We start from the raw sequence: 27,283 nt of genomic DNA, 5'->3' as shown, positions 1-27,283 counted from the left end.
TCTGTCAGGGGTGTACAGTATCCCCTCTGGAAATGTATTACATCACCCCGAGATGCCCTGCTGGTGAACCAAAGCCAAAGTCCTTAAAAACAAGCCTAACCCCGCTCTGTATGTGCCCCAGTGCTGCGATGATGTAGTGTGGATGAATTGATGAATCAATGGGATATGGAATTACTGAAACTGATTACTGAAAGTATTTTAACTTTAACAACGTCAGTATCGTTTCCAATTTTTTCCCCCAAATTGTTTACTTCTTTACAGATTCATCCCTTACAGTACAATTATTTTACAAATGTTGGAATTTATTAACAAAATCGGTTCAAAAGAATTTGTTCTCTGATCGGACATGGCTGGCGTGTGACGGTTGCACAAGGGCTTTGTTTCTTTTCTTTTTTATAAGCTCTGTTAGAGATCGGATGGGATTACGTGGAAATCTGGTGTGTATGTTAACTGAAGTTTTCTCTGTTGTGAATGAGGACAGGCGATTAGCGCTGACCCTGATAAAAAAAAAACATAAATATAGGTTATCCATGTATTATGTGCTTATGTTGAGCTGGATTCTGTGCTCGTGATTTAAATCCAAGCAGAAGGATATTATGCTTTTTACAGTTAAAGCTAAATGTTAAGTTTGAACTTAGAGAAGTTTGATGAATGTCACAAAATACTTTAAAAATGTCAATAAAATTATATATATTTTTTTTGTAATTTCACCCCAAAATTAAACTAGGCTATTTTATTAAACTTATTTTTTAAAGATATTTCTCTCCCAAATTACTGTAAAATAAATGTAAATATGCTTTATTGCCATGGAAATAACTTTACAATGCAAAAATATTTTAATGGTAACATAAGGCTCTTTTTTTTAAATTTCAAAATCATACTTTTAATTTTAGACTGAAATTTGACCCACTCATGTTCTAGACAGGCTTCATGAGATTAACCCGGTTTTCAACAGCAGTAACCAATGGATAATTACAAATTAACCAGAATAAGATTTGACTGTGGGTTTCCTTAACGTTTCACCAAAACCACTCACCCTTCCCGCCCTGTGCTGATTAAAGATCTCCAGAGGAATTTACTGTCTGGTTGGTTTTGGGGTCTAGACGCCCTCATTGTGATGCGAGCAGTGATGCTGTAAGTGGGCGGAGTCTGGGCGATAATGACAGACCTATGTGTGAGATCATCAGTAACTGGCTAAAATCAGAGACTGATGTTCGTCTGTTCCTACTATGCCCTAAAAGTATGTACTATTTTTGTGAAGAAAAACACACTTTTGAGTGTGTAGCAGAATAGTAGGCAAGCTTTGGGACATACTGCTTCATCATAACTGCCTATGACAGACAGCTCTGTCGCTTAGTTACTGTCACAGTTAAAATCCTCAACATTCAATTTAATTTCCTACCGTTTCGGAAAGAAATGTAGTTGCATGTTGATCTGCCAGTCGTGGGTCACATATTGCCATGTTTTTAGTTTTTCTAATTTCGAATACTATTCAGGATGGATAGTATGTGAATTGGGACGCAGCATGAGAATGTTCAAAATTGAATATTATCATACTGATACTGTAAACTACTACTGTATTACTGCCTAAAAAACAGTTTTACATGCAGGAAGTTTGCATAGTATGTGATGCTACATTGTTGTCACATGACCTAGTGAGTATATTGCATGTTTCATTCAGCAAGGGACGTCCAAGCATGTATAAAATTTTTTTTTTTTTTTTACAATTTGATCAAATAATGACTCAAGAAAGATATATAACTTGTTATTTCCGGTTTCATTTGTTACTGTGGAAATGCAAGTCAAGTCGACACTAAATCACGCATTCTGTTTAATATGGCACGTTTTGGCAAATGTAAAAGGTCATCTGTGTAATCCAGGCATACAGAACATTTGCATACTCAACCTTCATATGCAGCAATAGCACAAGTAGTATGTTAATTTGCTATTCTGCACATCGCCTTGAACATTCTCCACAGCAGAGCAGAAAAACGTGTGGATCTGGTACAGAAATGCTATTTTGATAAGCTTTGTTTTTCCATTGCTGGCATGTATTTTCAAAAAAGGCTAAGGTCTGAAAAAACATGTTTTGAGTCCTTGAGACCTCTTGCTGTGTTTTTTTTCAAGAATGCATCATCCATCGGCCCCTAATTCTGCACATTTTGTGTGCATTCAGATTGTAATAATTGTAATGATGTGTTATTTTTCTGTAAGACCCCCTACAGTTTCTACAGAACTGCTCTTTTTGAGATGGACTCAAATCTCTCTTTCACCCTCTCCAATTCTCTCCGTCCTCCTTAACAGGGTAGAGGCGTCACCATGGCCACAAACCGTAATTGTACGGCCTCAAAAGGACAAGCTCTAGTGGTCCCAGGAGGCGGTCTCTCGCACTGACCTTTGACCCCTGAGGATGAAGAGTTGTCAAAAGCCCTCCACTTCAGATGGGCCTGTTCCTTCTTCAGGGTTACCATGGTATGGCTATTAAAAATGTAGGGAAAGAACTCTTGGATGAGTGAAACCTAGGAAAAACGCTGCCAGGGCGAGAAGTGATATTGATTCAGGGCTGGTTGAATGACAGGACAGAAGGAGTGTGGGAGCGAGCTGTCCTTTCTTTCTTCTGTTTTTCTTGCAGAGCTCAGATGAAGGAAATAACTCCACGTTTGGCCAATTTTCCCATTCAAGGCCCTTGAGTCTTTCACGTCTGTGTGAAAGTGGAGGGCCGCCCAGAGCCAATTGGTGACTGCAGAAAGAGTTTATCTTTGTTGTTGTTCTAGGAGAGACGGGATGTGTTTTATTCTCCGTGTGCCCCTGAACACCACAATTTATTCACCCCGTTCAGAGCGGCCAGCGTGTTGCCGTGTCACTCACATGGACGATTCACTTCTTGTTTTGTGTCCTCATTTATAAGCACTCAATCAGCGTCTCTTTAAATCCGTGGAATGGCCTGGAATATTTTACAGCATTTTGAATTATGCATAAATGTTGCAAAATCTACTTTTCATAAATATATGTTTTTCTGCAAGGCTGTATTACATTGATCAAAAATGAAGACTTTTACATTGGACGACAAGATTTCTATGTTAAATAAATTCTGTTCATTTAAACTTTCAATTTATCAAAGAATCCTGTTTTCAAACGTATCTCGGTTTTCATAAATATTTTAAGCAGCACAATTGTTTTCAACATTGATAATGTTGCTTGAGCAGCTTATTGGAATGATTTTTGAAGGATCATGTGACAATGAAGTAATGATGCTGAAAATTCAGCTTTGCATCACAGGAAATTTTAAAATATATTCAAATATTATTTTAAGTAAAATTGAAATGATTATTTTTCTGTATTTTTTATCAAATAATTGCAGCTTTGTTTGATTAAATAATGTAGCCTATATATTCCACCCTTAAATGCATGAATGTTTCGCCAATCATTATTACATATTTGGGTCTTTAGCGACCCGGATCAAGGCTATATATAACATGAATGGATCTCTCACTGCTGCTATAGTATAAAACCTACCTGATATTTTAGTAACAATGACAAAAGAATAAAATTAAGCATATTTCGTTACCTTTTGGAACTTGGAAATTTGGAACTTAGCTAGTTTAATTTGAGCAGAACCTTATTACCATCATCACTGTCATCATCAGAGTTAATTTCCCCAGTACCTTTTCAGCATCTGGCTCATAATCACAATCTCATATTCTCAAAACTATAATTTTCATAGTCTTCAAAATCAATATTTTGATCGCTGACAGCTTCTTCACCCAATCCACCATCAAGTGACAGTGTGACACTAATATTTCATTGCATACAGTAGCCTACTTTCTCTGCAGTAAATCACTGAGCCAAGTTTTGCTGATGACGTATTCTTTTGTTTTATGTGAAACATCATGTCATTGTTGTGTCTCAGACATTGCCACCTTGAGCAATAAGCACTTGAGTTAGAGATTCAATTGTTGTGCAGAAAAAATATGCACCATTACATACCTGGGGTTGTTAGCGACCCTATACTGTTTTACAACAATTATTTATAGAAAACGATATTCTTTTTTCTTTTCTTGTTATATTGTTTATAATGAATAGATTGAGGAATACTAAGAAGTTGATCTCTAATTTTTTGTAACACTATCTGTGATATTTTGATAGATGTGTTGAAGGAGGGAACTTATAAGTCTGAGAGATTTTAAATGAACTTTAATTTCCTTAGCTGACAGTGATGATATAGTGTAGTGTCACTCATATCAGCAGATTTGATTGATTAATACAGCAGACTTTTTCTGTGTTCAAACCATAAGCTATTTACTGCCAAAAACAGTTGGTCTTTAGCAGGAATGGTGGAGCTGATGTGAGCTGCAGACAGACTGATGGTAGGTCACTGTTGATGGGAAACATCCTGATAGTATCTGACAGTATCCTGGGCTGGAGGGAAGAATCTGTTACGTAAAGACTCTACAACTCGTCAGTTCAGAATATCTAGTGCACAGCAGTTAGTCAGACCTTGTTAACTTGAGATTTGAGCTCTCAAGAGCGTACAGCAAGAGATGGATATTTGTGTTTGAATGGGTTCTGTGTCCTCCAAGACTTCAGTGCTGACTGGCTTTTATTAGTACGGTTTGATAAGACAGGAATCACTTATTGCTTATACTTGGGGTTTGTGATTGGACAACAATGTTGCACAATAATGCTCTGCATGATAAAATAACAGGCAAAATATTTCCACCGATTAACATGGGATGAGGGACCAGAATTTCACAGAGGCTTGGGGATTTCAGTCAAATGTAGGATTAAATGAATGTAAGATGATGATCAGTCATTTGACCTGTCATTTGCAGTAATTAAATGACTAATGACAGAGTAGAAACGCAGTCATTCAGAACTGGGCATGGCGCACACAACGACCCAGTAGGGAAAAGGTGACAGATTCTCGCATTAGACTCAAATCGTTTGACTTTCTAATCCTGAGAGAATGCAACTCTCCGTTTTCTCCTCAAACACGCTCTCTGGAAAGCTGGCAAACTGGATTTTCCACTCGCACAAGGCAAGTTTGCTCGGCCGATTCCACCTGCTCCGTGAGCGAAAGGGGGGAGTGAGGTTTTTTTCCTGTTCGGATCTGATTTCACTCTTCATCCATGTTCAAATCTGCCAGAAAACACTGTCAGTCAGGATCCCAGTCTAGACACTTGCATTACCCTGCAGTCATCCATTATTATACCTCTATCACTGTTTTTATGGACAACTACTTGGTAAAAAAAAAGTATATTACTGCACACTCGGTTATAAATTTAAATACAAATAATTTGGCAATGTTACATTGCTAAAGGCTTGTTGCCGATACATTGGTAGAAATAAACTTCTAAGTGAGTGTGCAGGTATATACAGTCAAATTTCTTCACTTAAGGGATTTTGCATAGTTTGTGATATCCATTTAATAATCATTTGAAGCTTTGCAAACTGGCAGCTCAGTAGTAATGAAAAGATTTATCTTGAACTCTGTCATGGAAACTAGCATGCATAAACCTTAATTAAACAATTTAATAATCAATTTAAAAGGAATGTATACCTGTATGATATTACGCTGTAGCCACATTGGATCAGTGTTTTGGAAAATGGATGGATGGATGGATGATTCAGCGCGGGAATTCATTCGGCTCGACCCTCACAGTGCATTATAATAATAATAATAATAATTCATCACATTTATATAGCGCTTTTCTGGACACTCAAAGCGCTTCACATAGAAGGGGGAATCTCCTCAACCACCACCAATGTGCAGCATCCACCTGGATGATGCGACGGCAGCCATAGTGCACCAGAACGCCCACAACACACCAGCTTACTGGTGGAGAGGAGACAGAGTGATGAAGCCAATTGGTATATATATATATACATGGGGATGATTAGGAGGCCATGATGGACAGAGGCCACTGGGCAAATTTGGCCAGGATGCTGGGGTACACCCCTACTCTTTCGAAAGACATCCTGGGATTTTTTGTGGCCACAGAGACTCAGGACCTCGGTTTAACGTCTCATCCGAAGGACAGGGTATTCTCTACACTCGTTATTACTCGTTAATACACTCAATATTGTCCACTATGTTTTCGAACACCACTAAAAATGGATGTCCTCTTAAATAGTGCCCAATTTAAGGGTATCGAAGGCAATTTCGGACACAGCCCATGTTTTGGGGTAGGTATCATGGTAATGGTGTGATATTCTTTAAAAAAGTTACCATGGGGAGTAAAGCAAACCATGTTATTTCCTCAGGACTTTTATGTAAAGGAAATTCTTTCTTAGTCTCTTTCTGCAAAACTCAAAATGGTGCCAACCCTTGTCTAGATATACATGCCTCCTTTTCAACCAAATCCACACTGAAATACAGTAGATAGACGTCTTTATGTGTTATTTTTCTCACCAAAGTTCTCAAGTAGCCCAGGAAGCCGTAAAAGCATGCAGTCGTACTCTGAAAGCTCAAGGCTTTCAAAGGTAACCTCTATTCATCGATTCTTTAAATGAATCATGAGCCTGACAAAAGAAAAAAAGGAAGAAACTTAATCCGTCCATTGAAGTGTTAGAGGAGTGGCGGTTGGCGACTGTGAGAGACAAATGTGCTGTTTTGCACCGCTGCCAGAAACCCCTCTGGTTCCTCGGGCTGCTCCTCCTACACAGTCTGGGCTCGCTGGCATTCACATCAACCCCGCAATGTTTCAATTACCATTACCGTCTTAGACATGGAGATTAGGCTAAATAATATGTATGAATCTCTCTTTCGGGAATGTGTGAGTGGTCTTGATTAATTATACCTTCACGTCTCAATGACAGACGGACAAAAAGATCTTTTCGCAGAAAATTAAACTCTTGCGTGCATTAGTCTTGCTTTATTTGTTGCTGGTCACAGTGTGAAAGGTGTAAAGTGAAATCTGTAGAAAAGTAGCTTTATACTTAAAGCCAGTGCATTTTTTTTTAATTGTCCTGGATGCTGATTGATCAATGCAGTGTTCCAGTAGCCCAGTAATATAAATGAATATACCGTACACTGCCTGGCCAAAAAAAAGTCGCTGTTTGGATTTGAATAGGCAAATGCAAAATTGTGGATCATAGGCAAAATTGTGGATCATTATTGCATTGTTATACCTATGTTTCTAGCATGTTACATGTTTGGCAACAGTTCTTCTAACCCTTATTGATGGAGTTTGTAGCTTTTCATTTCTTGAACAACCATGGAGGAAGACACGTCATGGCCATATTTCACGATGAAAATGTCAATATTCATCTGGCTCAAATTGTGAAAGAATGAAGAATCATTTTCACACATGAATCCAGACCTTAAATTCAATAAATTCTTTGGGTTTAATTGCTAAATAATTATAAATATTAAATAAATTATAATAATTTCATTTTTTATTCCTTGTTACACCTTGAAGGTGTATTACATTCATCATATGTTATAATGCATATTATAACCCTTAATATCTACAGTCAATGCTTAATGAATTATATGCCCTTTAAAGGTACAACCATGAATATTTAAGTCTTATAATTACATTAATCAAATATACAGGTTTCAAAAATATTTATGAGTTAATGTAATTATGCAGCATGAGTTACATATTTCAAAACACTGTCACATAGGATCAGGCATACTCTGATGAGCTGAATTTTTAGGCCGTTCGTGCAGAATGAGATATATGCTTTTAAGTCAGCGATGTGAAAGGGATGGTGATTTGTTCAGCTTGCCCTGCAGAGCTTGTAAGGTGATGGAGACCTACGAGAAGCTGTTAGAGGAGGAATCGTCAGTGAAGTTTCTCCTGGTGGGACGCTTGGATGCTAGCGGTAGGAACTAAATCTTACAGTTGTTTTATTTCATTGTAAATGACTTGATATCACGGAATAGATATTTTTGCTATAAATATAACCCAAAAGCGCTTTTATATGTTAGCCTGTGAATTAATATTCTGTGATAATACTTAGACTGTTGGACATGGTTTTTTTAAACTTGGTACCATGGTAAAACCATATTTGAAGTATCTTGATAAATATGCCATTAGCATGTTTTTGGAAATAGTATCATAGTTCTCTTACGAGAGGTTCTCTCGTATTGCGTAAGTTTAGCTTACGCTACGGGAAAGATTCATCTTCTCGAGATACTGAAGCCAAAAAATTATCCTTAATTTTGTATTCCTTGTCAACGCAGTGCAGCAGCTAGCAGACCTAGAGCAGGCCATCTCGCGTGCTCATTGGCTGCCCTGCGGGCAACTGCTGCAGCCTACCAGTGAGCCCGGCGTGACGTCACGCCCAATGAAGGGCGCCCGCACCTTCATAGCGTCACAGCCCGCCAGAATGGGCGTGGCTTAGCGTATAACACTAGGGGCTGTAGGCTGACTTCCCTGATTTTCGTCTCTTCAGCGAGCTCTTCGCATCGCTGGATCTGAGAGAAGCCACCGCCGCCGTCGAACAGCGGACAGCCAGCTTAGGACAGCGCTGAGGAAGCCGGCCGTCGTCGCCACCTTCAGCCATCCGTGCGAGCTACGCTATCCGGCGACGTATCCTTTACCTTGCTAAAACCTATTCTAAAACCTATTCTAAAAGAGCAGCGAGTGTCTTTTTTAAGACGCCTCGCACTTTCGGGGCTGCGAGCTCTGTGAAGCGCTTCCGCTGTCGACCCTGCGGGCTCGACTCGAAGCCTTCAACACCCCCCGCCTCTCCTCACTGACGCGCAGCTGCCGCTCACGAGCCTCACTGCCGTCGCATCTGAGAATGATGCCGAGGGACACGTACGAGCACGCGGCTAGCTCTCTTTACGTTACAAGAGAGCTACCCCGCCCTCGTGTCCCCGTTCGCGCGTCATGCAGAGCCCTCTCGAGCTCTCTGCATGACCCGGACGGGCATCATCTGTGTTACATGTGCCCACTACTCGTGCGCGCGCCCTCGTACAAACACTGTTCCAGTTCTGCTCGACCACCGAGCAAGCGGCTAGCTCTCTTTACGTTACAAGAGAGCTACCCCGCCCTCGCGTCCCCGTTCGCGCGTCATGCAGAGCCCTCTCGAGCTCTCTGCATGACCCGGACGGGCTTGCGCGCCGCCGTCGAAATGTCTCGCCCTGTCAGTCCCCTTAGATAAGGCTACTGCATCGGTGTATTTGGCAGCCAACGAGCCGGTAATGCAACCCGCTCGCCTGCACACATCCGCCGTTCTCGCGGCGGCCCAGAGAAATCTCAAGTGAGTATAATGTCAGATTAAGAATGTAAGTTACGTGCCCGCTCACGAGCGCTCACGCTTACTAACAGACACATCGCCTCTGAAAAGACGTGCGTGTCCCGCTGCGGCCGGACCGCCGTCAAAGTTTATTCCCTGTCAGTCCCCTTCAAACAGGCTACTGCAGTGGTTCAATTAGCAGCCAACGAGCCGGTTTGTTGACCCTCTCGCCTGCACACAAACGCTGTTTTCACAGCGACCCAAAAAAATCTCAAAAAGAGTATTTAATGTCTGGTCTGGCTCATGCCGTCGGTGTTGTAAGTGTAGTGAAAGTGCCCACGCCCCAGTGTTCACCCCTACACATAAGCACTCCGAACCTCGCAGAACACACTCTCATAAAGCGCAGAAAAGCCGCTCGAGTGTTGAATGTAAGAAATGTGTCCACAAGTCTGTGCCCACTATCTGCCCGCTCCAGTAACGTGCGGTGAAATCTTGTCATGGGTAGGCTGTGACCTATCAATGTGGCATATATGTTCATATATTCATTCAGTTAATATAGCAACCCAAGTTCATATCAGGCATCATCACATCGCTGCCTGCATACAGCAAAGTCAGTCATATGTGAGGCTAATGCACAATCAGATCTAATAATCAAATGAATGGACACATCTATCACTTATGACTTATACAACAAACAAATGTTTTGTGCGGGACAGAGTAAGAGAGGGAGGCGGCGCGTTGTCAGCGAACCGACAAGCAGCCTAGTCATTCCTTCAAAATGCGCAAACGCGCACAGACAGCCACATACACACTATTGGTCTGGTCACTCTGGTGACGGCGCACCAGGATTTGAATAGGCTACAGTCAGAAAACATTGTGCAGGCAGTACAGCTTTACAGTACAAAAACAGCTTAAATTCGCTCCTACAAACTGCGCAAGGCACACACACCGACACGCAATGAGCGTCTGGCGACGGCGCACCAGGATTAAAAAAAGAGAACTACAAAACAGCATTTTAACCCTTAGGAAATGCACCATAATCGCACAGATAGACCTACAGTACAAATATGGCAGAGGTGACGGCGCACCAGGGTATGGAAGAGAGAACATTTTGGTGTCAGCGCACAGCAGGCCTATAACTGTTAGCCCACCATCAGACAACAAACACAAGCCAATATAAGGGTTTTAAAAATAATAAATAAATGAATAATTTACGTTTTAAAGGGGGTGCTTACTTTTATTTGTAGACGAAATTCCTTTTCCTCGATTTACTGAAGCCTTTAAAACGCATTTGCAGCTGCACAGCTAACGTTAGCACAGTGAGCGTATGGCTCGCTCATAGGCTGTGCTGCGGCAACTGCACATCCAATGGCGCGGGCGCCTCTGACGTGAATGGAGCAGAACAAACTTTCCTCCTGGCTCTTATTTCCATTGAAAAGGAGAGACTCGTGAAATTGAGAAATACACCCAACAAAGAGGACTTTTACAACAAAGTAATTGACATCTTTGTCCAGAGGGATAGGCGCATGGACTTTCCCGTTAGCGACCACAGCTCTTTTTCTTCATAGGACGCTTCCAACGCTAGGCGCCGCTAGATGCTAAGTAATTTGAAGCGCGGAGTGAGTGAGAGCGAGTGGATCACGTGACATGAAGCACGCTCGGTCTCTGCCTCAATGTTGATAATTCAAGACAGCACAAAAACTGACTGCGCATGCGCAAATCTACGTAAACCAAGTTCTATGGACCAAAGAGGCACTGCTAGCCTCTGCCTCAATGGCCATGGCCTTGAATTTTCTGCATGAAACAATGATTTTTAGGAGCAAACAATGGCAAAAGGAGTATATTATATGTGTATTCCTGAAAAATTGTGTTACAAAAATTAATATTTGGAATAAAATAAATGCAATTAATAATGTGGTGAATTAATAAAAAAATAATTAATAAATGTAATGTCAACATTTCCTTTGGTGAGGCACTGCCTACCCTGCCTACCCTGACTGCACGTCCCTGGCCCGCTCTGTTACACGATCAAGAAAGCAGGTTATGAATGTAAGTCTCGTGCCCGCCAGAGTGCGTTCACGCTTGCTAACACAAACCTCCCCCCGGGCTCCGCCCGCGCGTTTAAGTGTTATCACAAAACGCAAGGCATTAATAAAACACTCCCCATCCATTATGATCGGGGCGTCAAATACACTTGTAAGTCTAGTGCCCGTGCACACGCGCTCACGTTTACAGGAAGCTTTTCCGCCCGGAGCGCTGCTCGCGCGTCAAAGAGTGAAAAAAGAATGTTCCCCATCCCTTATGATTGGGACATCTCACATAAATCAGCCGGTCTCGGCTTTCAGCGAGCAGCCATTGCCCAGAACCGAGAGCGCGCACGCCGCGCTTTCGGCTCCGGGTCAGTTTCACAAAAGAAAGCAGGTTATGGATGTAAGTCTCGTGCCCGCCAGAGTGCGTTCACGCTTGCTAACACAAACCTCCCCCCGGGCTCCGCCCGCGCGTTTTAAGTGTTATCACAAAACGCAGGGCATTAATAAAACGCTCCCCATCCATTATGAATGGGGCGTCAAATACACTTGTAAGTCTAGTGCCCGCGCTCACGCTTACAGGAAGCTTTTCCGCCCAGAGCGCTGCTTTAACAAAAAGTAAAAAAAATAAAAATAAAAAAAAATTGTTCCCCATCCCTTTTGATTGGGACATCTCACATAAATCAGCCGGTCTCGGCTTTCAGCGAGCAGCCATTGCCCAGAACCGAGAGCGCGCGCGCCGCGCTTTCGGCTCCGGGTCAGTTTCACAAAAGAAAGCAGGTTATGAATGTAAGTCTCGTGCCCGCCAGAGTGCGTTCACGCTTGCTAACACTAACCTCCCCCCGGGCTCCGCCCGCGAGTTTAAGTGTTATCACAAAACGCAGGGCATTAATAAAAACGCTCCCCATTCATTATGATCGGGGCATCAAATACACTTGTAAGTCTAGTGCCCGCGCTCACGCTTGCAGGAAGCTTTTCCGCCCGGAGTGCTGCTTGCGCGTAAAAAAAAAAAAAAAAAAAGAAATTTAAAATATGACAAAAGAATGTTCCCCATCCCTTATGATTGGGACATCTCACATAAATCAGCCGGTTTCGGCTTTTCAGCGAGCAGCCATTGCCCAGAACCGAGAGCGCACGCACCGTGCTTTCGGCTCCGGTTCAGTTTCAAAAGCCCGCAAATGGCGGCGGTCTGAACCCGGAGGCCATTCGCCCCCTAGCGGCTCACATAGCTGCGTGGGAAACTATACGAGGGATTTCAGAATGGGTGTTGAGCACAATAAAGCAGGGCTATACACTTCAATTAATTCGCCGTCCCCCGCGCTTTCAAGCCCGGACCGCGACGATAGTGAATGCGGAAGTAGCACACCTACTTCACGCAGAAATGGCAAAGCTGCTGTGCAAAGGGGCTATAGAAAAAGTACCGCCTTCTCTGAGCGAGTCAGGCTTTTACAGCCGATATTTTCTCGTACCCAAGAAGGACGGAGCCTTCAGACCTATCCTAGATCTGACCTATCCTAGATCTGAGACAGTTCAACTAAGTGCTTGCGAAAAGACCGTTCAGAATGCTTACGACCAGGAAAATCCTCGCGCACGTTCGCCCGAGGGACTGGTTTATTTCTCTAGATCTGAAGGATGCCTATTTTCAGATTCAGACAGTACCCCGTCACAGGCAATTTTTGAGATTCGCCTTCGACGGTCAGGTACATCATTACACCGTTCGGCCTGTCCCTGGCACCCCGTACATTTACAAAGTGCATGGACACGGCGCTCGCCCCCCTGAGAAGTCAGGGGCTGCGAATAATGAACTATCTGGACGATTGGCTGATATTGGCACAGTCAGAGACAGAACTGCTATCTCACAGAACAGTGCTTCTCAGGCATCTGGAATGCTTGGGTCTCAAGGTCAACTGGACCAAGAGCTTATTACTGCCCAGCCAGTCAATTTCCTTTTTAGGAATAGCACTGGACTCGGTGACCATGACGGCTCGTTTATCGACACAGCGCGCGCGCCGTGTTCGCCACCTAGCCGCATCTTTCCAGAAGGGCAGCTTTCTCCCTTTGAAAACATTTCAAAGGATGTTGGGCTGTATGGCATCAGCTGCAGCGGTGCTCCAGCTGGGCCTACTGTGCATGCGCCCGCTCCAACGCTGGTTGAATGCTCGCGTGTCCCGCCGAGCTTGGGTGTCTGGCGTCCAGAAAATCAGAGTGACTCAGGCCTGCATAGCAGCTCTGCAGCCCTGGTTAGTGGCCGACTGGTACCAGCAGGGAGTAATTATGGGAACCATCTCTTATCGTAAAGTCATCTCGACAGACGCGTCCAACTCGGGTTGGGGCGCGCTTTTCTAGGGCAGACCGGCCTTTGGCCAGTGGTCAGACCAGGAGAAGGGTTTTCACTTAAACTGTCTGGAAATGATAGCGGTCGAGAACGCGCTGAAGTGCTTCCTCCCGTTCATACAGGACCAGCATGTTCTTGTCCGCTCGGACAACATGTCTGTGGTATCCTACGTAAACCGTGAGGGCGGTGTCAGATCCAGAAATCTCTGCAATCTGACGGAACGCCTCCTTATTTGGTCTCAGATGCACCTGCGCTCGCTGAGGGCGGCGCATGTGCCTGGCCATTTGAACGACGGCCCAGACAAACTGTCCAGGGACAATGTTCCCCCAGGGGAATGGTCCCTGCGCCCCCAAACGGTCCAGAAACTGTGGCGCCTATTCGGCAGAGCGGAAGTCGACCTATTTGCGTCAAAAGACAACGCTCAATGCCCGACGGTCTTTTCGAAGGACGAGGACGCGCTGGCCCAGGTTTGGCCCAGCCTCCCGCTATATGCTTTCCCTCCGGTCTCTCTGTTGCCACAGGTGATCAAGAGAATCAGAGAAACGCGCCACTCGGTGCTCCTCATAGCCCCGCGTTGGGAGAATCAGATTTGGTTCCCGGAACTAGCACGGCTGTCACATACAGCTCCGTGGCCGAATCCGGTGAGGGCAGATCTCCTCTCTCAGGCTCGCGGCACGATCTGGCATCCCCATCCAGAGCGCTGGTCTCTGCATGCATGGTTGATCAATGGGTACTCGTTGCCCTGCCAGAAGGAGTGAGGAACACGATCACGCAGTCTAGAGCTCCTTCCACGAGAAGGCTCTACACGTCTAAATGGTCGGTGTTCTCTGGATGGTGCACCGACAGAGGTCTGGACCCGCGGACATGCGGGGTGGCGCATCTGCTCACCTTCCTACAAGAGCTGTTGGATAAGGGAAGGTCCCCATCCACGCTCAAGGTATACGTGGCGGCCGTGGCATCGTTCGCAGAATCGACGCACGGCCAGTCATTGGGAAGACACGAGTTGGTCATCCGCTTCCTTAGAGGAGCTAGAAGGATGAATCCGCCGCGCCCCCCGTCGGTTCCCATGTGGGATCTTTCATTGGTCCTCGAGGCCCTGAAAGCTTTTCCATTTGAACCACTTGACTCCGTGGGGTTGAAATATCTATCACTGAAAACCGTCTTTCTGACTGCACTGTCGTCAGTAAAACGTGTAGGGGACCTGCATGTGCTGTCTGTCAGCGCGTCGTGTCTTGAGTTCGGACCGAATGACTCTAAAGTCATCCTCAGACCTAGACATGGCTATGTCCCTAAAGTGATGGGCACTCCATTCAGAGCGCAAGTTATTTCGTTGTCGGCTCTCCCAGCACCTGACAGCGAGGGTGATGTGAATCTCCTCTGCCCTGTCAGAGCGCTGAGGTTTTACATTACGCGTTCCGCCTCCTTCAGGCGTTCGGAACAGCTTTTTGTTTCGTTTGGTGGGCGCACCAAGGGTCTCGCCTCCTCGAAACAGAGCCTGTCCAGATGGATAGTAGACGCTATAGCGGCCGCTTACGCGTCAAAAGGTCTGCAATGCCCTCTGGGCATCAGGGCTCATTCCACGAGAGGCGTGGCCTCTTCGTGGGCATGGTCCAGTGGAATTTCTATCCATGACATATGTGTAGCGGCGGGCTGGAGCTCCCCGTCTACCTTTGTCAGGTTTTATAACCTAGAAGTTCCTGCCTTGCAGGCTAAACTGTTGTCAGTCTGAAGGAGAGGTGTATTCTGCCCAGATCTCCTACTCAGATCACTCTCACATGACTCAGCTCTGCTGGTTGAGCTGCACTAAGTAGGGTATGTGCCATGTGCCTATACAGACCGGTGCGCTGCTCTGTATTCCCTATGTGTGCTTATGTACAACTGATGGCCCGCATGGCTGGCCACCTTATTTTTTCCACTTATGGGGTTCCCCTGAAAGCTCGGGGTCTCATGTGGATGCTTGGCGCGCACGGCGTTGACAAAGTGTTCCCGTAGCGGAAGCTAAACTTACGCAATACGAGAGAACCTCTCGTAAGAGAACGATACTCGGTTACTAACGTAACCTCGGTTCTCTCTAGAGAGGGAACGAGTATTGCGTAACCGGCCGTGCTCGCGCCACGAGCGACTTCGCTTCAGTCGACGAAAACCAGGGAAGTCAGCCTACAGCCCCTAGTGTTATACGCTAAGCCACGGCCATTCTGGCGGGCTGTGACGCTATGAAGGCGCGGGCGCCCTTCATTGGGCGTGACGTCACGCCGGGCTCACTGGTAGGCTGCAGCAGTTGCCCGCAGGGCAGCCAATGAGCACGCGAGATGGCCTGCTCTAGGTCTGCTAGCTGCTGCACTGCGTTGACAAGGAATACAAAATTAAGGATAATTTTTTGGCTTCAGTATCTCGAGAAGATGAATCTTTCCCGTAGCGTAAGCTAAACTTACGCAATACTCGTTCCCTCTCTAGAGAGAACCGAGGTTACTTTAGTAACCGAGTATCGTTTTACTGTGTTTTTGGACATGCACCATATAAATACCATTCATTTCAGACAGAATATTGCTTGGCAAACCTAAGAAACTTATGGTTACACTGCGTCTGCATTATAATAAATAAAGCTGTCAATGCTGGAACAATCTGTGAGCCTTTTGAAAGTAGGCTATCGTTTCTACTTGAGTCTGATTTTTTTGTTAAAAAGAATATTGCTGCTGTGGTATTGACAGCATAGCAGAATCTTCAATGCTTGAAACATTTCTGCCGTCACTTAGTATATGGTGTACAGCTCAGCCCTATTAGACAGCCAAAAATTCCCTTTATAGATCCGTGTCATTTTAATCCAGCTTTCTTCATTTGAAAGTAGTTCATCATTTCCCAAATGTCTGCTGCTTGATGGATGTGTGGCTCTCTTTTCCTCTTCAGAAGGCATCAGCCCTCAGGACTGTCTGTCTAAATTTGGCAGCGTTTTTTCTTTTCTTTCTTTTTTTTTTTCTTTTTTGTCAGTGTGCGTTCTTTAGGACCTTTCTTTCACACTCACAAAATAAAAGGCTGTGATCTCCATTCTGGATTCAGAGTAAGCCTGCAAACCGGCATTTCACGCTCTGACAGGGAGAAGATTCGTGGCATCTCTATCTGCTCGACAGATCCAGAGATTGTTCTGTGTTGTGTTCAGAGGCGAGCTGCCGTTTGATGTTACACCCCTGTCATTCACATGCTTTTAGAGAATTACTTTTGGGGGGATTTATGAAAAACAAGTTTTGACATTTCAAAGCAGGGGTTTTTAAACTCTCTCTATGTTGTTGATGCAATTGTTTTTATAGAGGGGGAACTAGATCCATTTCTAGTTTTAACATTATTTATTTATTTATTTATTCAGACATTCCACTAAATACAATAAGAAAGCTATCAGCTGTTTGAAAAGGTACCCATATTTATTTTTCGAACAAGGAAAATGGGTAAAAGGCAACAATTTGGACATGGAGTCATATTGGGATCCCCAAATCTGGGATTGAACCATATATAAGACCTTAAATATTAAGATTTCAAAAGAAAAGTTTATTACGAATGAAACCTAATGAGATATCTTTAATACTTTTAGAGTTACAAGCACGTAAACTTTGGAAAAAAATATTTCTGACATTTAAACAGACATTTGTCTAAGCAAATTGCATTGATGCGCTTAAAGTGTACTAACAATTTATGCACATTGAAATTCCAATATCTCTGGAAATGCACCATATTGAGACTTAAAAATTGAAGAATCCCAAGTTTAAGAACCAGAATCTAAAAGCATAATTAGAGATCTTTACTTCTTGAGTTACAGGCATGCAAACTTCGGGCAAAAAACACAAGTCATGCTTTTTCCCATTTTTGAACTGCATTGAACTGAACTGTATTATGGATTACATGCAACAAAGGTTGCGAAAGTCAACATATCTTACTAATAGACCTACCAATCTCTGTGTAAAAAAATAAATAAAACACTGAAATGACTTTACAATTACAATGCACTGTGTTTCTGTGACTGATAAAAGTATGTAAATATGAGGCACACGATTGGTTGTCGGTTGCTAGGCATCTAGTCGTAGCATTCTAACATTGCATTCCAGAGCAGGGTTTCATGACCCCAGGTGAAAAGCAATGCTGACCCTTTACCCGGGGTTAAAACTAAAAGCAAGGTTTAGAATGACGATAACCCGGATTTAAACAGTGTGAAAAGCCCCATATTTTAATGAGCTTGAGACTATGCTGATAGAGAATATTTTAAGTGAATATCAACTTAAAAGTCTGTTTCTCACACAAAGCTATCGTATGACTTCAGATGACTTTGTGGAATAGAGCGAGTTGTTTGGACTACTTCAGTTGAAAGTAAATCATATGGCTTTGCAACAACATTAAAGTTCATAAATAGGCTACATTGTGTGTTTTTGCACTGTTTGTGTATTGAATGTTGTGTGTTTTCTTCAGCTTGTAGTACATTTGCCGCTGTAAGGCATCCTGTCGCGTACGGCTGCACTATCGTGTCTGATCCTCATAAATAATAAAGACCTCTGGTGTAATTCAGTTCCTCTGTTGTATCTGAACCCGACTCCCATAAGACGACCCCGTTATTTCCTTCTGCACGTGTCTGTGTGTAACAGTAAAGCAGGGAGTTATGGGGAGGACACTCAAAATCAATAAAATGTCCAGTTCAGCGTCTACAGGGGGGGAAACATGTCAAGATCGATGCAAATTCTGTCCGTACAGCTCAATTACTAAAGTGTATGTGGTTTCCATATGGGAGGCCAATAGAAGCTGCTTGTGTTTCTTTTGATGTTGCTTTAATTCACTTGCTCCAGAGGCAGGGTAAATATTTCATAAACTTCTTCAAATATTGATAAAGCTTTTATTCACGGCTCATTTGCTTCATGTGAATTTTGAGAAAGTTATTTCAGAACTTTTTTAAGGCTCCTCGCTGATGTTCCCAGTACTAAGCTGGTCTTTTTCTTGGTGGGAAAACCGTAATTCATGCAAATTATCTGTAAATATTGTCTTACTTAGGGATTAAGTTCACTCGAGCAATCCATGCAGGAATGAAGCTGTGTCAATCTCCCAGTTCCTTCCAAAAAGCGCGGCGGTCACAAAGGGCCAGTCCCCAGCAGGAAGTGCATATGTATTGGCTAACCCCAGGTGGAGGCACATTGTCTGTTCCTTCGAAGATTTAAATTTAAATGCCCTGCTCTGCAGCTGCTCTCTCTCCCAGCATGCACTGGGCCCCTTCAGGGCACAAAAGCGTCCTTGGAGCTGCCAAACTGGCCTGTAATCCTGCTGAAGGGGCTTTAGGTTACTGTACCCAGACAACTTTCTGCCTGTCTTTTTGCACCTTGATTTTGGGAGACAGGGGCCGGATTCACAAAAATCTTCTTAAGAAAGATACATTCTAAGAAGTTCGTAAGATTATTCTTAGGTGCAATTCTTGAAAAGTTTTCATACTTACTCTAACAATAAGCTCATACTCTTATTGTCGCAACTAGCTTGATAGTTTAGCACTCCGAGTCATGTTTTTTTTAAATGTGTTGAGTGGTTTAAGTAGTTATTTTTAAAGAGCCCGTCTCAAGATTGGAGCAGTCTGTTGCATTCACTTGCGATAGTCAAATTGCAGGATGTGCTATGTCAAGTAAAGGGATCATAGTTGATCTGTGATCAGTACGGACCAGGCACCACGCATGTGATTCTCTGATTAATTGCAAGGTAGTTGCATAGAGTGAAAGTTTATCATTTGCATGAGTTTTAGGTCCTGTCATTTTAAACATTTAAGCAATTTTAAAAAATTCAAGAACATGAACATGCACATACTGTGCCTGTGTGGGACTTCACTTCATCCATCAAGAATTGATTGGATGGTGTAAATAAGAGGTCTTGATGACATCACCTAAAAAGGAACGTTTTTTCAAAAGCAGAGCAAGTTGTATTTTGATTTCACAGACAAATATCTTTGTTCAATGAATCACTCACATTTTTCAAGTGAATTTTGAAGGCGTCAGTTTTGATTTGATGTTGACTTCTGCCTGAGGAGTTTTCTTGCACTATTGCACTTATTCGTAATCATAACACTTGCCAAAGGTCCAGTGGGGTTAATTTTCCTGCCAAACTGCTTCCAGGGCCAAGCTGTGTGTTTTTACGAGACCTGTCGTAAACTCTCAGGGCTCTTGGCATGAACTAACTCTCTGTTCTCCCTCCTCACCAGCCCTTCCATCCCATGGTGAACCTGCAGTGCTCTCCAGACCTCCGTCTGTTCCTGTGCGCCCTGTATGCCCCCGTGTGTATGGAGTATGGACGGGTGTCTTTGCCCTGCCGGAGCCTTTGTAACCATGCCAAGAGAGACTGCCAGAAGCTCATGGATATGTTTGGAGTCACCTGGCCAGAAGAGATGGACTGCAGCAGGTACCGATTCAACAGCTTGAGTTTTTTTTTACTAGAAATTGTAGATAATTTTTGAGAAAAGGAACGAAATTTACTTTTCCCTGTTTCAGATATAATTGCCACATAATTGCTCAGCATTTCGGAGGTAAATTGTGCTGTAATGGTTGAACATGTTTCTTCTTAGACATCTTTTTTTTAAATGGAAAAATGTTTTCTGACTAAAATGGTGGTTTAAACAAATGCAGATGTTCCAGGGAAACCTTTAATCGCCAATGAAAAACAACCATACTCATAAGGGAAAATATGCTCACATATGCTCACAATTCAAACCAGCTTGAAATAAGTCTACAACATATTTCAATTTAATGTTCGCAGCAGTCAAAAAACAAAACAAAAAAACAGTGGTAATAAAGGCACACTTTAAAAGCTATGGAAGCTTGTTTCTGCCACAGAATAAAAATGAAAAGTAATTGTGAGGTAATTTTTTTATCTCATAATTCTCTTTTTTTCTGTCACCATTGCGAGTTTACATCTCAGAATTGCATGTTTGAAAAACCTCCCTCGGTCACACAGTGGTACAGAGAAATATTTAAGGTTTTTCCTCTGGAACGCATCAGTGCCATATTAAGGGGCAATGCCAATCTGTTTTATAATGTTTGGCAACCTTTTCTTGACTACCTTCATGGTGATCTTGCTGGTTTGCTGCAGGATGGGAGACCACATTTTGTCTTCACCAATAAGTCATAAATTCTTTTGAAATTTTTTTTTTTTTTTTTTTTTTTTTTTTATGTATGTGTTTTGTTGTAAACAATAATGTAGATTATGTGACGTAACATGTGATGTGCAATTTGTGTGTGAATTTTTTTATTTTTATTTTTTATTTTTTTTATTTATTTATTATTATTTTTTTCTTCCCCTGTTTTGTATGTTGGTAATAGCTGGGCTTGTTTGTTTATTGTTTGTGTAAAATCAATAAAATATATAAAAAAAAAAAAAAGAATTGCATGTTTACATCTCGCAATTCTGAATATTTAAGGTTTTTCCTCTGGAACGCATCAGTGCCATATTAAGGGGCAATGCCAATCTGTTTTATAATGTTTGGCAACCTTTTCTTGACTACCTTCATGGTGATCTTGCTGGTTTGCTGCAGGATGGGAGACCACATTTTGTCTTCACCAATAAGTCATAAATTCTTTTGAAATTTCCCTTTTTTTTTTTTTTTTTTTTTTATGTATGTGTTTTGTTGTAAACAATAATGTAGATTATGTGACGTAACATGTGATGTGCAATTTGTGTGTGAATTTTTTTATTTATTATTTTTTTTATTTATTTATTATTATTTTTTTCTTCCCCTGTTTTGTATGTTGGTAATAGCTGGGCTTGTTTGTTTATTGTTTGTGTAAAATCAATAAAATATAAAAAAAAAAAAAAAAGAATTGCATGTTTACATCTCGCAATTCTGACTTTACGCAATTGGGAAATATAAAGTCAGTATTGCATGTTTATATCTCACAATTCTGAGAAAAGATGTCAGAATTGCGAGATATAAACTCTTAATTGCGTGTTATAAAGTTAGAATTGCGATTTCTCGCAATTGTTAGTTTATATCATGCAATTCTTACTTTATTTCTCGCAATTGTGAGATAAAAAGTTGGAATTATCTTTTAAAAAATGTGTCGGAAACAAGCTTCCATAGAAAGCAGTAGTTTTGTGTATGTGTTTGTGTATATAAATAATAAATAAATAAATATATATATATATATCTCTTTGTCTCTTAACTGCAGGTTCCCAGACTGTGATGAGTCTTACCCTCGTGCTGTGGATCTGCTGGTGAACGAGGACCCCACTGACCAGTCGCCCATGTCGGTGCAGCGTGACTATGGTTTCTGGTGTCCCCGCGAGCTCAAAGTGGAACCCGAGCTCGGCTACACGCTTCTAGGTGTGCGCGACTGCTCCCCTCCCTGTCCCAACATGTATTTCCGGCGCGAAGAGCTCGCCTTCGCCCGCTACTTCATTGGCGTTGTCTCCATCGTCTGCCTCTCCGCTACGCTCTTCACCTTCCTCACCTTCCTCATCGACGTTACACGCTTCCGCTACCCGGAGCGGCCCATTATCTTCTACGCTGTCTGCTACATGATGGTGTCGTTGGTGTTTTTCATAGGCTTCCTGTTGGAGGACCGTGTGGCGTGTAACGCGGCCAATCCTGCCCAGTTTAAAACATCCACAGTGACTCAAGGCTCGCATAACAAGGCCTGCACACTGCTTTTTATGGTGTTGTACTTCTTTACCATGGCAGGCAGTGTGTGGTGGGTCATACTTACCATAACCTGGTTCTTGGCCGCTGTGCCCAAATGGGGCAGCGAAGCCATCGAGAAGAAGGCCTTGCTCTTCCACGCCAGCGCGTGGGGAATACCTGGCATGCTAACCATAACCCTGCTGGCTCTGAATAAAATCGAGGGCGATAACATCAGCGGCGTGTGTTTCGTGGGCCTGTACGACGTTCACACTCTTCGCTGGTTTGTGCTGGCGCCGCTCTGTCTGGATGTCCTGGTGGGAGTATCGCTGCTGCTGGCCGGGATCGTAGCGCTCAACAGAGTCCGAATGGAAATCCCCCTGGAGAAGGAGAATCAGGACAAGCTGGTGAAGTTTATGATCCGGATCGGTGTGTTCTCAGTGCTGTATCTGGTGCCGCTGCTGACTGTGGTGGGGTGTTACCTGTACGAGCAGACGTACCGCTCAGTTTGGGAGATCACATGGGTGCAGGAGCGCTGCAGAGAGTACCACATACCCTGCCCTTTCCAGGTAAATATCTATCTATCTATCTATCTATCTATCTATCTATCTATCTATCTATCTATCTATCTATCTATCTATCTATCTATCTATCTATCTATCTATCTGTCTATCTGTCTATCTGTCTGTCTGTCTGTCTGTCTGTCTGTAATTATACAGATTCTCGCAGGTTTCACACTTAGGGGGCTTTTACACTGGGCTCGTTTGCGGTCCGAGCCCGTGCGCGATTGTTCCCGGTCTGGTTTCACACTCAACTTGATTCTATCGAACTCTGGTGCGTTTGCGTGCAGCTTACGTCATTGCAAACGTGCACAGCGCATGATAGAAAACACGACGCAGGTCAATATATTGTGTTTTTTATTAATTTGGTGCTATTATGCATAGCTGTACAACGCAGGTTAACTGTGTGTGTGTGTGTGTGTGTGTCGCATAAGCTGTCTTTCCGTTGCTTGCAAATGGACTCTTTTGAGGATTTCCATTAATTTGTTGCCCTGATTGCACGCACTATGCGTGAAAACACTGCAGACTCACTCTTGCTCGTATCCAAGGTAAATCTTCATCCCTTACGTGCGTTTTATTTAACTAAATACATCATAATCGGCTAAAATGCATGCGCAGGATACTTCACTTCCTGAAGAAGTGCGCACCCGAGTCCGTGTTCCTTTCACATACACGCGAACCGCAGCACGGTTCGGGAGAAACCGAACTCAGATCACCTCCTCCAGGTAGTCTCTGGTTCGGGACCCAGTGCACACCCGGGTCCACATGACAGGGTTCACATTAGCGATTTTTCATGCGAACCGTGCCCCGTTCCGAACTAAACTGCCAGTGTGAAAGCCCCCTTACATGTTTAAGGCGGGAAATTCCCGCAAACCATTAGCTTGTTGGTTGAATGAGCAGTTTAATCCACACAGATTATCAAATCAAATCAGTCATTTAAAAACGTTATGCGAGAAATCATTTCACAAACAGTGTGAGAATGATTTAGCGCTACTGCGTCTATTTCTCTTTCAAAATCCGCGCTTAACATCACCACAGCTACACGCTGCGATACAAGACTTTCGCTCACGTTTCGGGACAGAATTTTCACTTGCCTAATCGGGGCAGTGCTGCATTGTTACTAAAGTATCATATCTTGACTTATCATATCAGACATATCACACTTGTCAATTTAAAAAGCATTTAAAATTATTGATTTTAGTGTAGTTTTATTTTTCATTTATTTAGAAAGAAATAGTATACAATTTGAATTTCTGACATTTAGCAGTTATCAGCTATAACATAATTATCAGCTTATTGGTATTGGCAAGAATTTTAAGAGAAGAGACATTATCTGTAGAGATATACAGTAACCAAAAGTGATGTACGGCTTATGAAAATTGACAATGTCCTCCTTTATTCAAATATTATTAAAAATGTTTTAAAGATTTTGTTGTGCCTGGAGTCAATTGTTTTATTTATGATAATGCAATGAAACATGTCAAAATTGTGCGGACATAATTTTTGGCCAGGCTGTCATACAAAGAAATTATGAACGCATGCAAAAACAAGAGCGAACCAATGAAATATCAGTGTAATCCGGCAACTGATTTTGTAGTCAATGTATGCTTTTTCCTGTGAGTTTGTTTGTTTTTCTATGCATCTTTTGCATAGTGTAGTCCGCTTTTTTTTTTCAACCAAGTTTAGTATTTTTTTTTCTCATATTTAAAACATTTAAAAAATATCAAATATTTGACTTGTATTTTGATGGTTTAATCAAACTTAAAGGGCCATTAAAACCAAACATCTCCTCCAGACATCACTTTTGCCCACTACTGAGTTACTATAAGAGATATTGTATGTCTTTTTATATTCAGAGTTGTGGCAACAATGCTTTGACTTTATAACAAAATGACTACTGGTTTTTCTGGAAAGTTTAGTCTTTAAGCCTTCAAATGGTGTCTTTTTAGTGTTTCTAGCAACAAGGTATAGCCTATAAAACTGTCCTACTTGTGCAGAGTGGCTAAAGAGATTTAGAATATGTACCTCCCACCTTTCCAATTATTTTTTTTCTCCCCTGATCGTAGCTATTATCCTCCTCTAAGTGTTACACCAGTATTTCTAGTCGCTTTCTTTAAGATAGAGACATCAGAAGTGTTTGACTGAATTACTATACAAACTGGTTTGATCTGACTGACTGAATAAAGATGATTGTAATAATCGCAATCTTCTGCAAGACCCACATTTGTTGAAAATATCCATAGTAATGGTTCTTTTGTGTTGGGGGTTGAATGGATGGTGAGATACGATCCAGTGCAGTGATGCATGAGGCATTTTTATTACAGTGTAACCGTAGACGCTCGGCCTCTCCCTCCACACAATAATAAACGGATCCGAGCATCACGTGGTGTAGTAATTCTCTCCCCTCCCCTCCGGCATATATCTCTGTGTTCACCATCACTGGCTCTCTCGCTTTGGCTTGTAAGAAGAATGCCTACATTCATCTCACACATTTAACCGTTGAGGACGTTTAGTTAGAGGCTCAACTAATGGAAGCCAGTTGGCACAGCAACAGTCCAGAATATGATTGGTTAGGACTAGGTGATGTTCCTTAAAAAAAAATCTTGATTAGTTGTTAGGTTTTATTGAGATTATATGTATATGTTTGTAATTACATATGATTTGTCTTCATTTACTGAAAAAAAATATTTTTTATAAACACGGCCGTTCAAAAGTTTGGGGTCGGTAAGACTTTTAATGTTTTTAAAAGAAGTCTCTTCTGCTCACAAAGGCTGCATTTGTTTGATTTAAAAATACAAAACAAACCCAGTAATATTGTGAAATATTATTTGAATGTAAAACAGCTGTTTTCTATGTGAATATATAGTAAAGTGTAATTAATTGATCAAAGCTGAATTTTCAGCATCATTTCTCCAGTCTTCAGTGTCACATGATCCTTCAGAAATCTTTCTAATATGCTGATTTGATGATAATGAGAAATGTTTCTTGAGCATCAATGTTGAAAACAGTTATTTACATTTTTATTTCAGGATTCTTTGATGAATAGAAAGTTCAAAAGAACAGCATTTATCTGAAATAGAAAGCTTTTTTAACATTAAACACTACCGTTTAAAACTTTGGGGTCAGTAAGAAATTTTTATTTTATTTTTTGGGAGAACTAAATAAAATAAATCAATAGTTTTATTCATCAAGGAGGAATTAAATTGATCAAAAGTGACAGTAAAGACATTAATAATGTTACAAAAGATTCTATTTCAAATAAATGCTGTTTTTAACTTTCTGTTCATCAAAGAATCCTAAAAAAAAAGGTACACAACTGTTTTCAACATTGATAATAATCATAAATGTTTCCTGAGCATCAAATCAGCATATTATACTGATTTCTGAAGGATCATGTGACACTGAAGACTGGAGTAATGATGCTGAAAATTCAGCTTTGATCACATGAATAAATTACACTTTACTATATATTCACATAGAAAACAGCTGTTTTACATTGAAATAATATTTCACAATATTACTGGGTTTGTTTTGTATTTTTAATCAAATAAATGCAGCCTTGGTGAGCAGAAGAGACTTCTTTTAAAAATATAAAAAATATTACTGACCCCAAACTTTTGAACGGCTGTGTGTGTATATATATATATATGTGTGTGTGTGTATATCTATACAATAAATAATATAACTAAAAAGGCAAAAAGATTATCAAGCATAAATTAAAGATCAAGGCATGTTTTAAAATTATAGTTTAAAAAAATACTATTTTTATTATTATTATTATTATTATTTATAAGTAATGCAAATTAATTTAATTAAAAATATTTAAAATTATTAGTAAATATATTATTATTATTTATTTATTTATTTTATAATATATTAAAGTAAAAATATGTTTATTGTAAAGTAGCATTTACAAGCAAGTAGGAAATTAATTAATTTAGTTCTTGTAATTATGTTTTATATAAAGGATTATTTACAAATATCATATTTAAAAAATATATCAAAAGGCTTTAATAAATATTTATATATGTGTGTATATCTAAAATAATGTAATTAGTTTATAGATATTTTTTATGTATATAAAAATCAAAAAGGCTAAAAGATAATCAAGTTCAATGCACTTTTTCTCAAAATGTTCAGGACGAGACCCAATATTCAATCATTTTTATTTATATGTATAATAATAAACATTTTTGTACAAAATTTTGTACTTGTACTTGTACTAAATTAATAAAAGCATGGAAAATGCCACTTGGGAATATGATCATTTTTGGAGAGTTATTAAACAATAAAATATTTTAATAATATGCTGTATTTGTAATATTTTCATATTCACAGCGTTCTCATTTTTATCAGTAGTAAAATAATTTGATTTAATTTGTGCACTTGATATATATCGCCTGTTGCCCAGCCCTGTGCAGACATATTTTTGCAGGATTATTTTGCAGATATTATACATCCCTTATTTTTTTCTTTCTTGGTGTGTTTCATCATTGGGCTTGTTGCGTCCCGCGGTGCTGCCTGTATTGTGCTCAGCCCCTGTAGCGCTGTG

General features: G+C 41.4%; 1 protein-coding gene across 4 annotated transcripts in view; it reads left to right on the top strand.

Moving 5' to 3' along the window:
• fzd3b (frizzled class receptor 3b) overlaps nt 1-27,283 on the top strand; it is a 36,875-nt gene that overhangs the window by 4,802 nt on the left and 4,790 nt on the right. For all 4 annotated transcript variants that reach the window (XM_077238869.1, XM_077238868.1, XM_077238871.1 and 1 more), the window contains exons 3-4: nt 19,763-19,959; nt 21,723-22,740. In XM_077238869.1, the coding sequence (XP_077094984.1) occupies nt 19,763-19,959; nt 21,723-22,740 (1,215 nt within the window). The remainder of the gene's footprint in view (nt 1-19,762; nt 19,960-21,722; nt 22,741-27,283) is intronic.

This window comes from Siphateles boraxobius, unplaced genomic scaffold (genome assembly GCF_051911475.1).
Source record: "Siphateles boraxobius isolate OS27281-9 unplaced genomic scaffold, OSU_SipBor_1 22, whole genome shotgun sequence".
Lineage (NCBI taxonomy): Eukaryota > Metazoa > Chordata > Actinopteri > Cypriniformes > Leuciscidae > Siphateles > Siphateles boraxobius.
The sequence above is the reverse complement of the archived record's forward strand: the minus strand, read 5'-3'. Positions and strand labels throughout refer to the sequence as shown.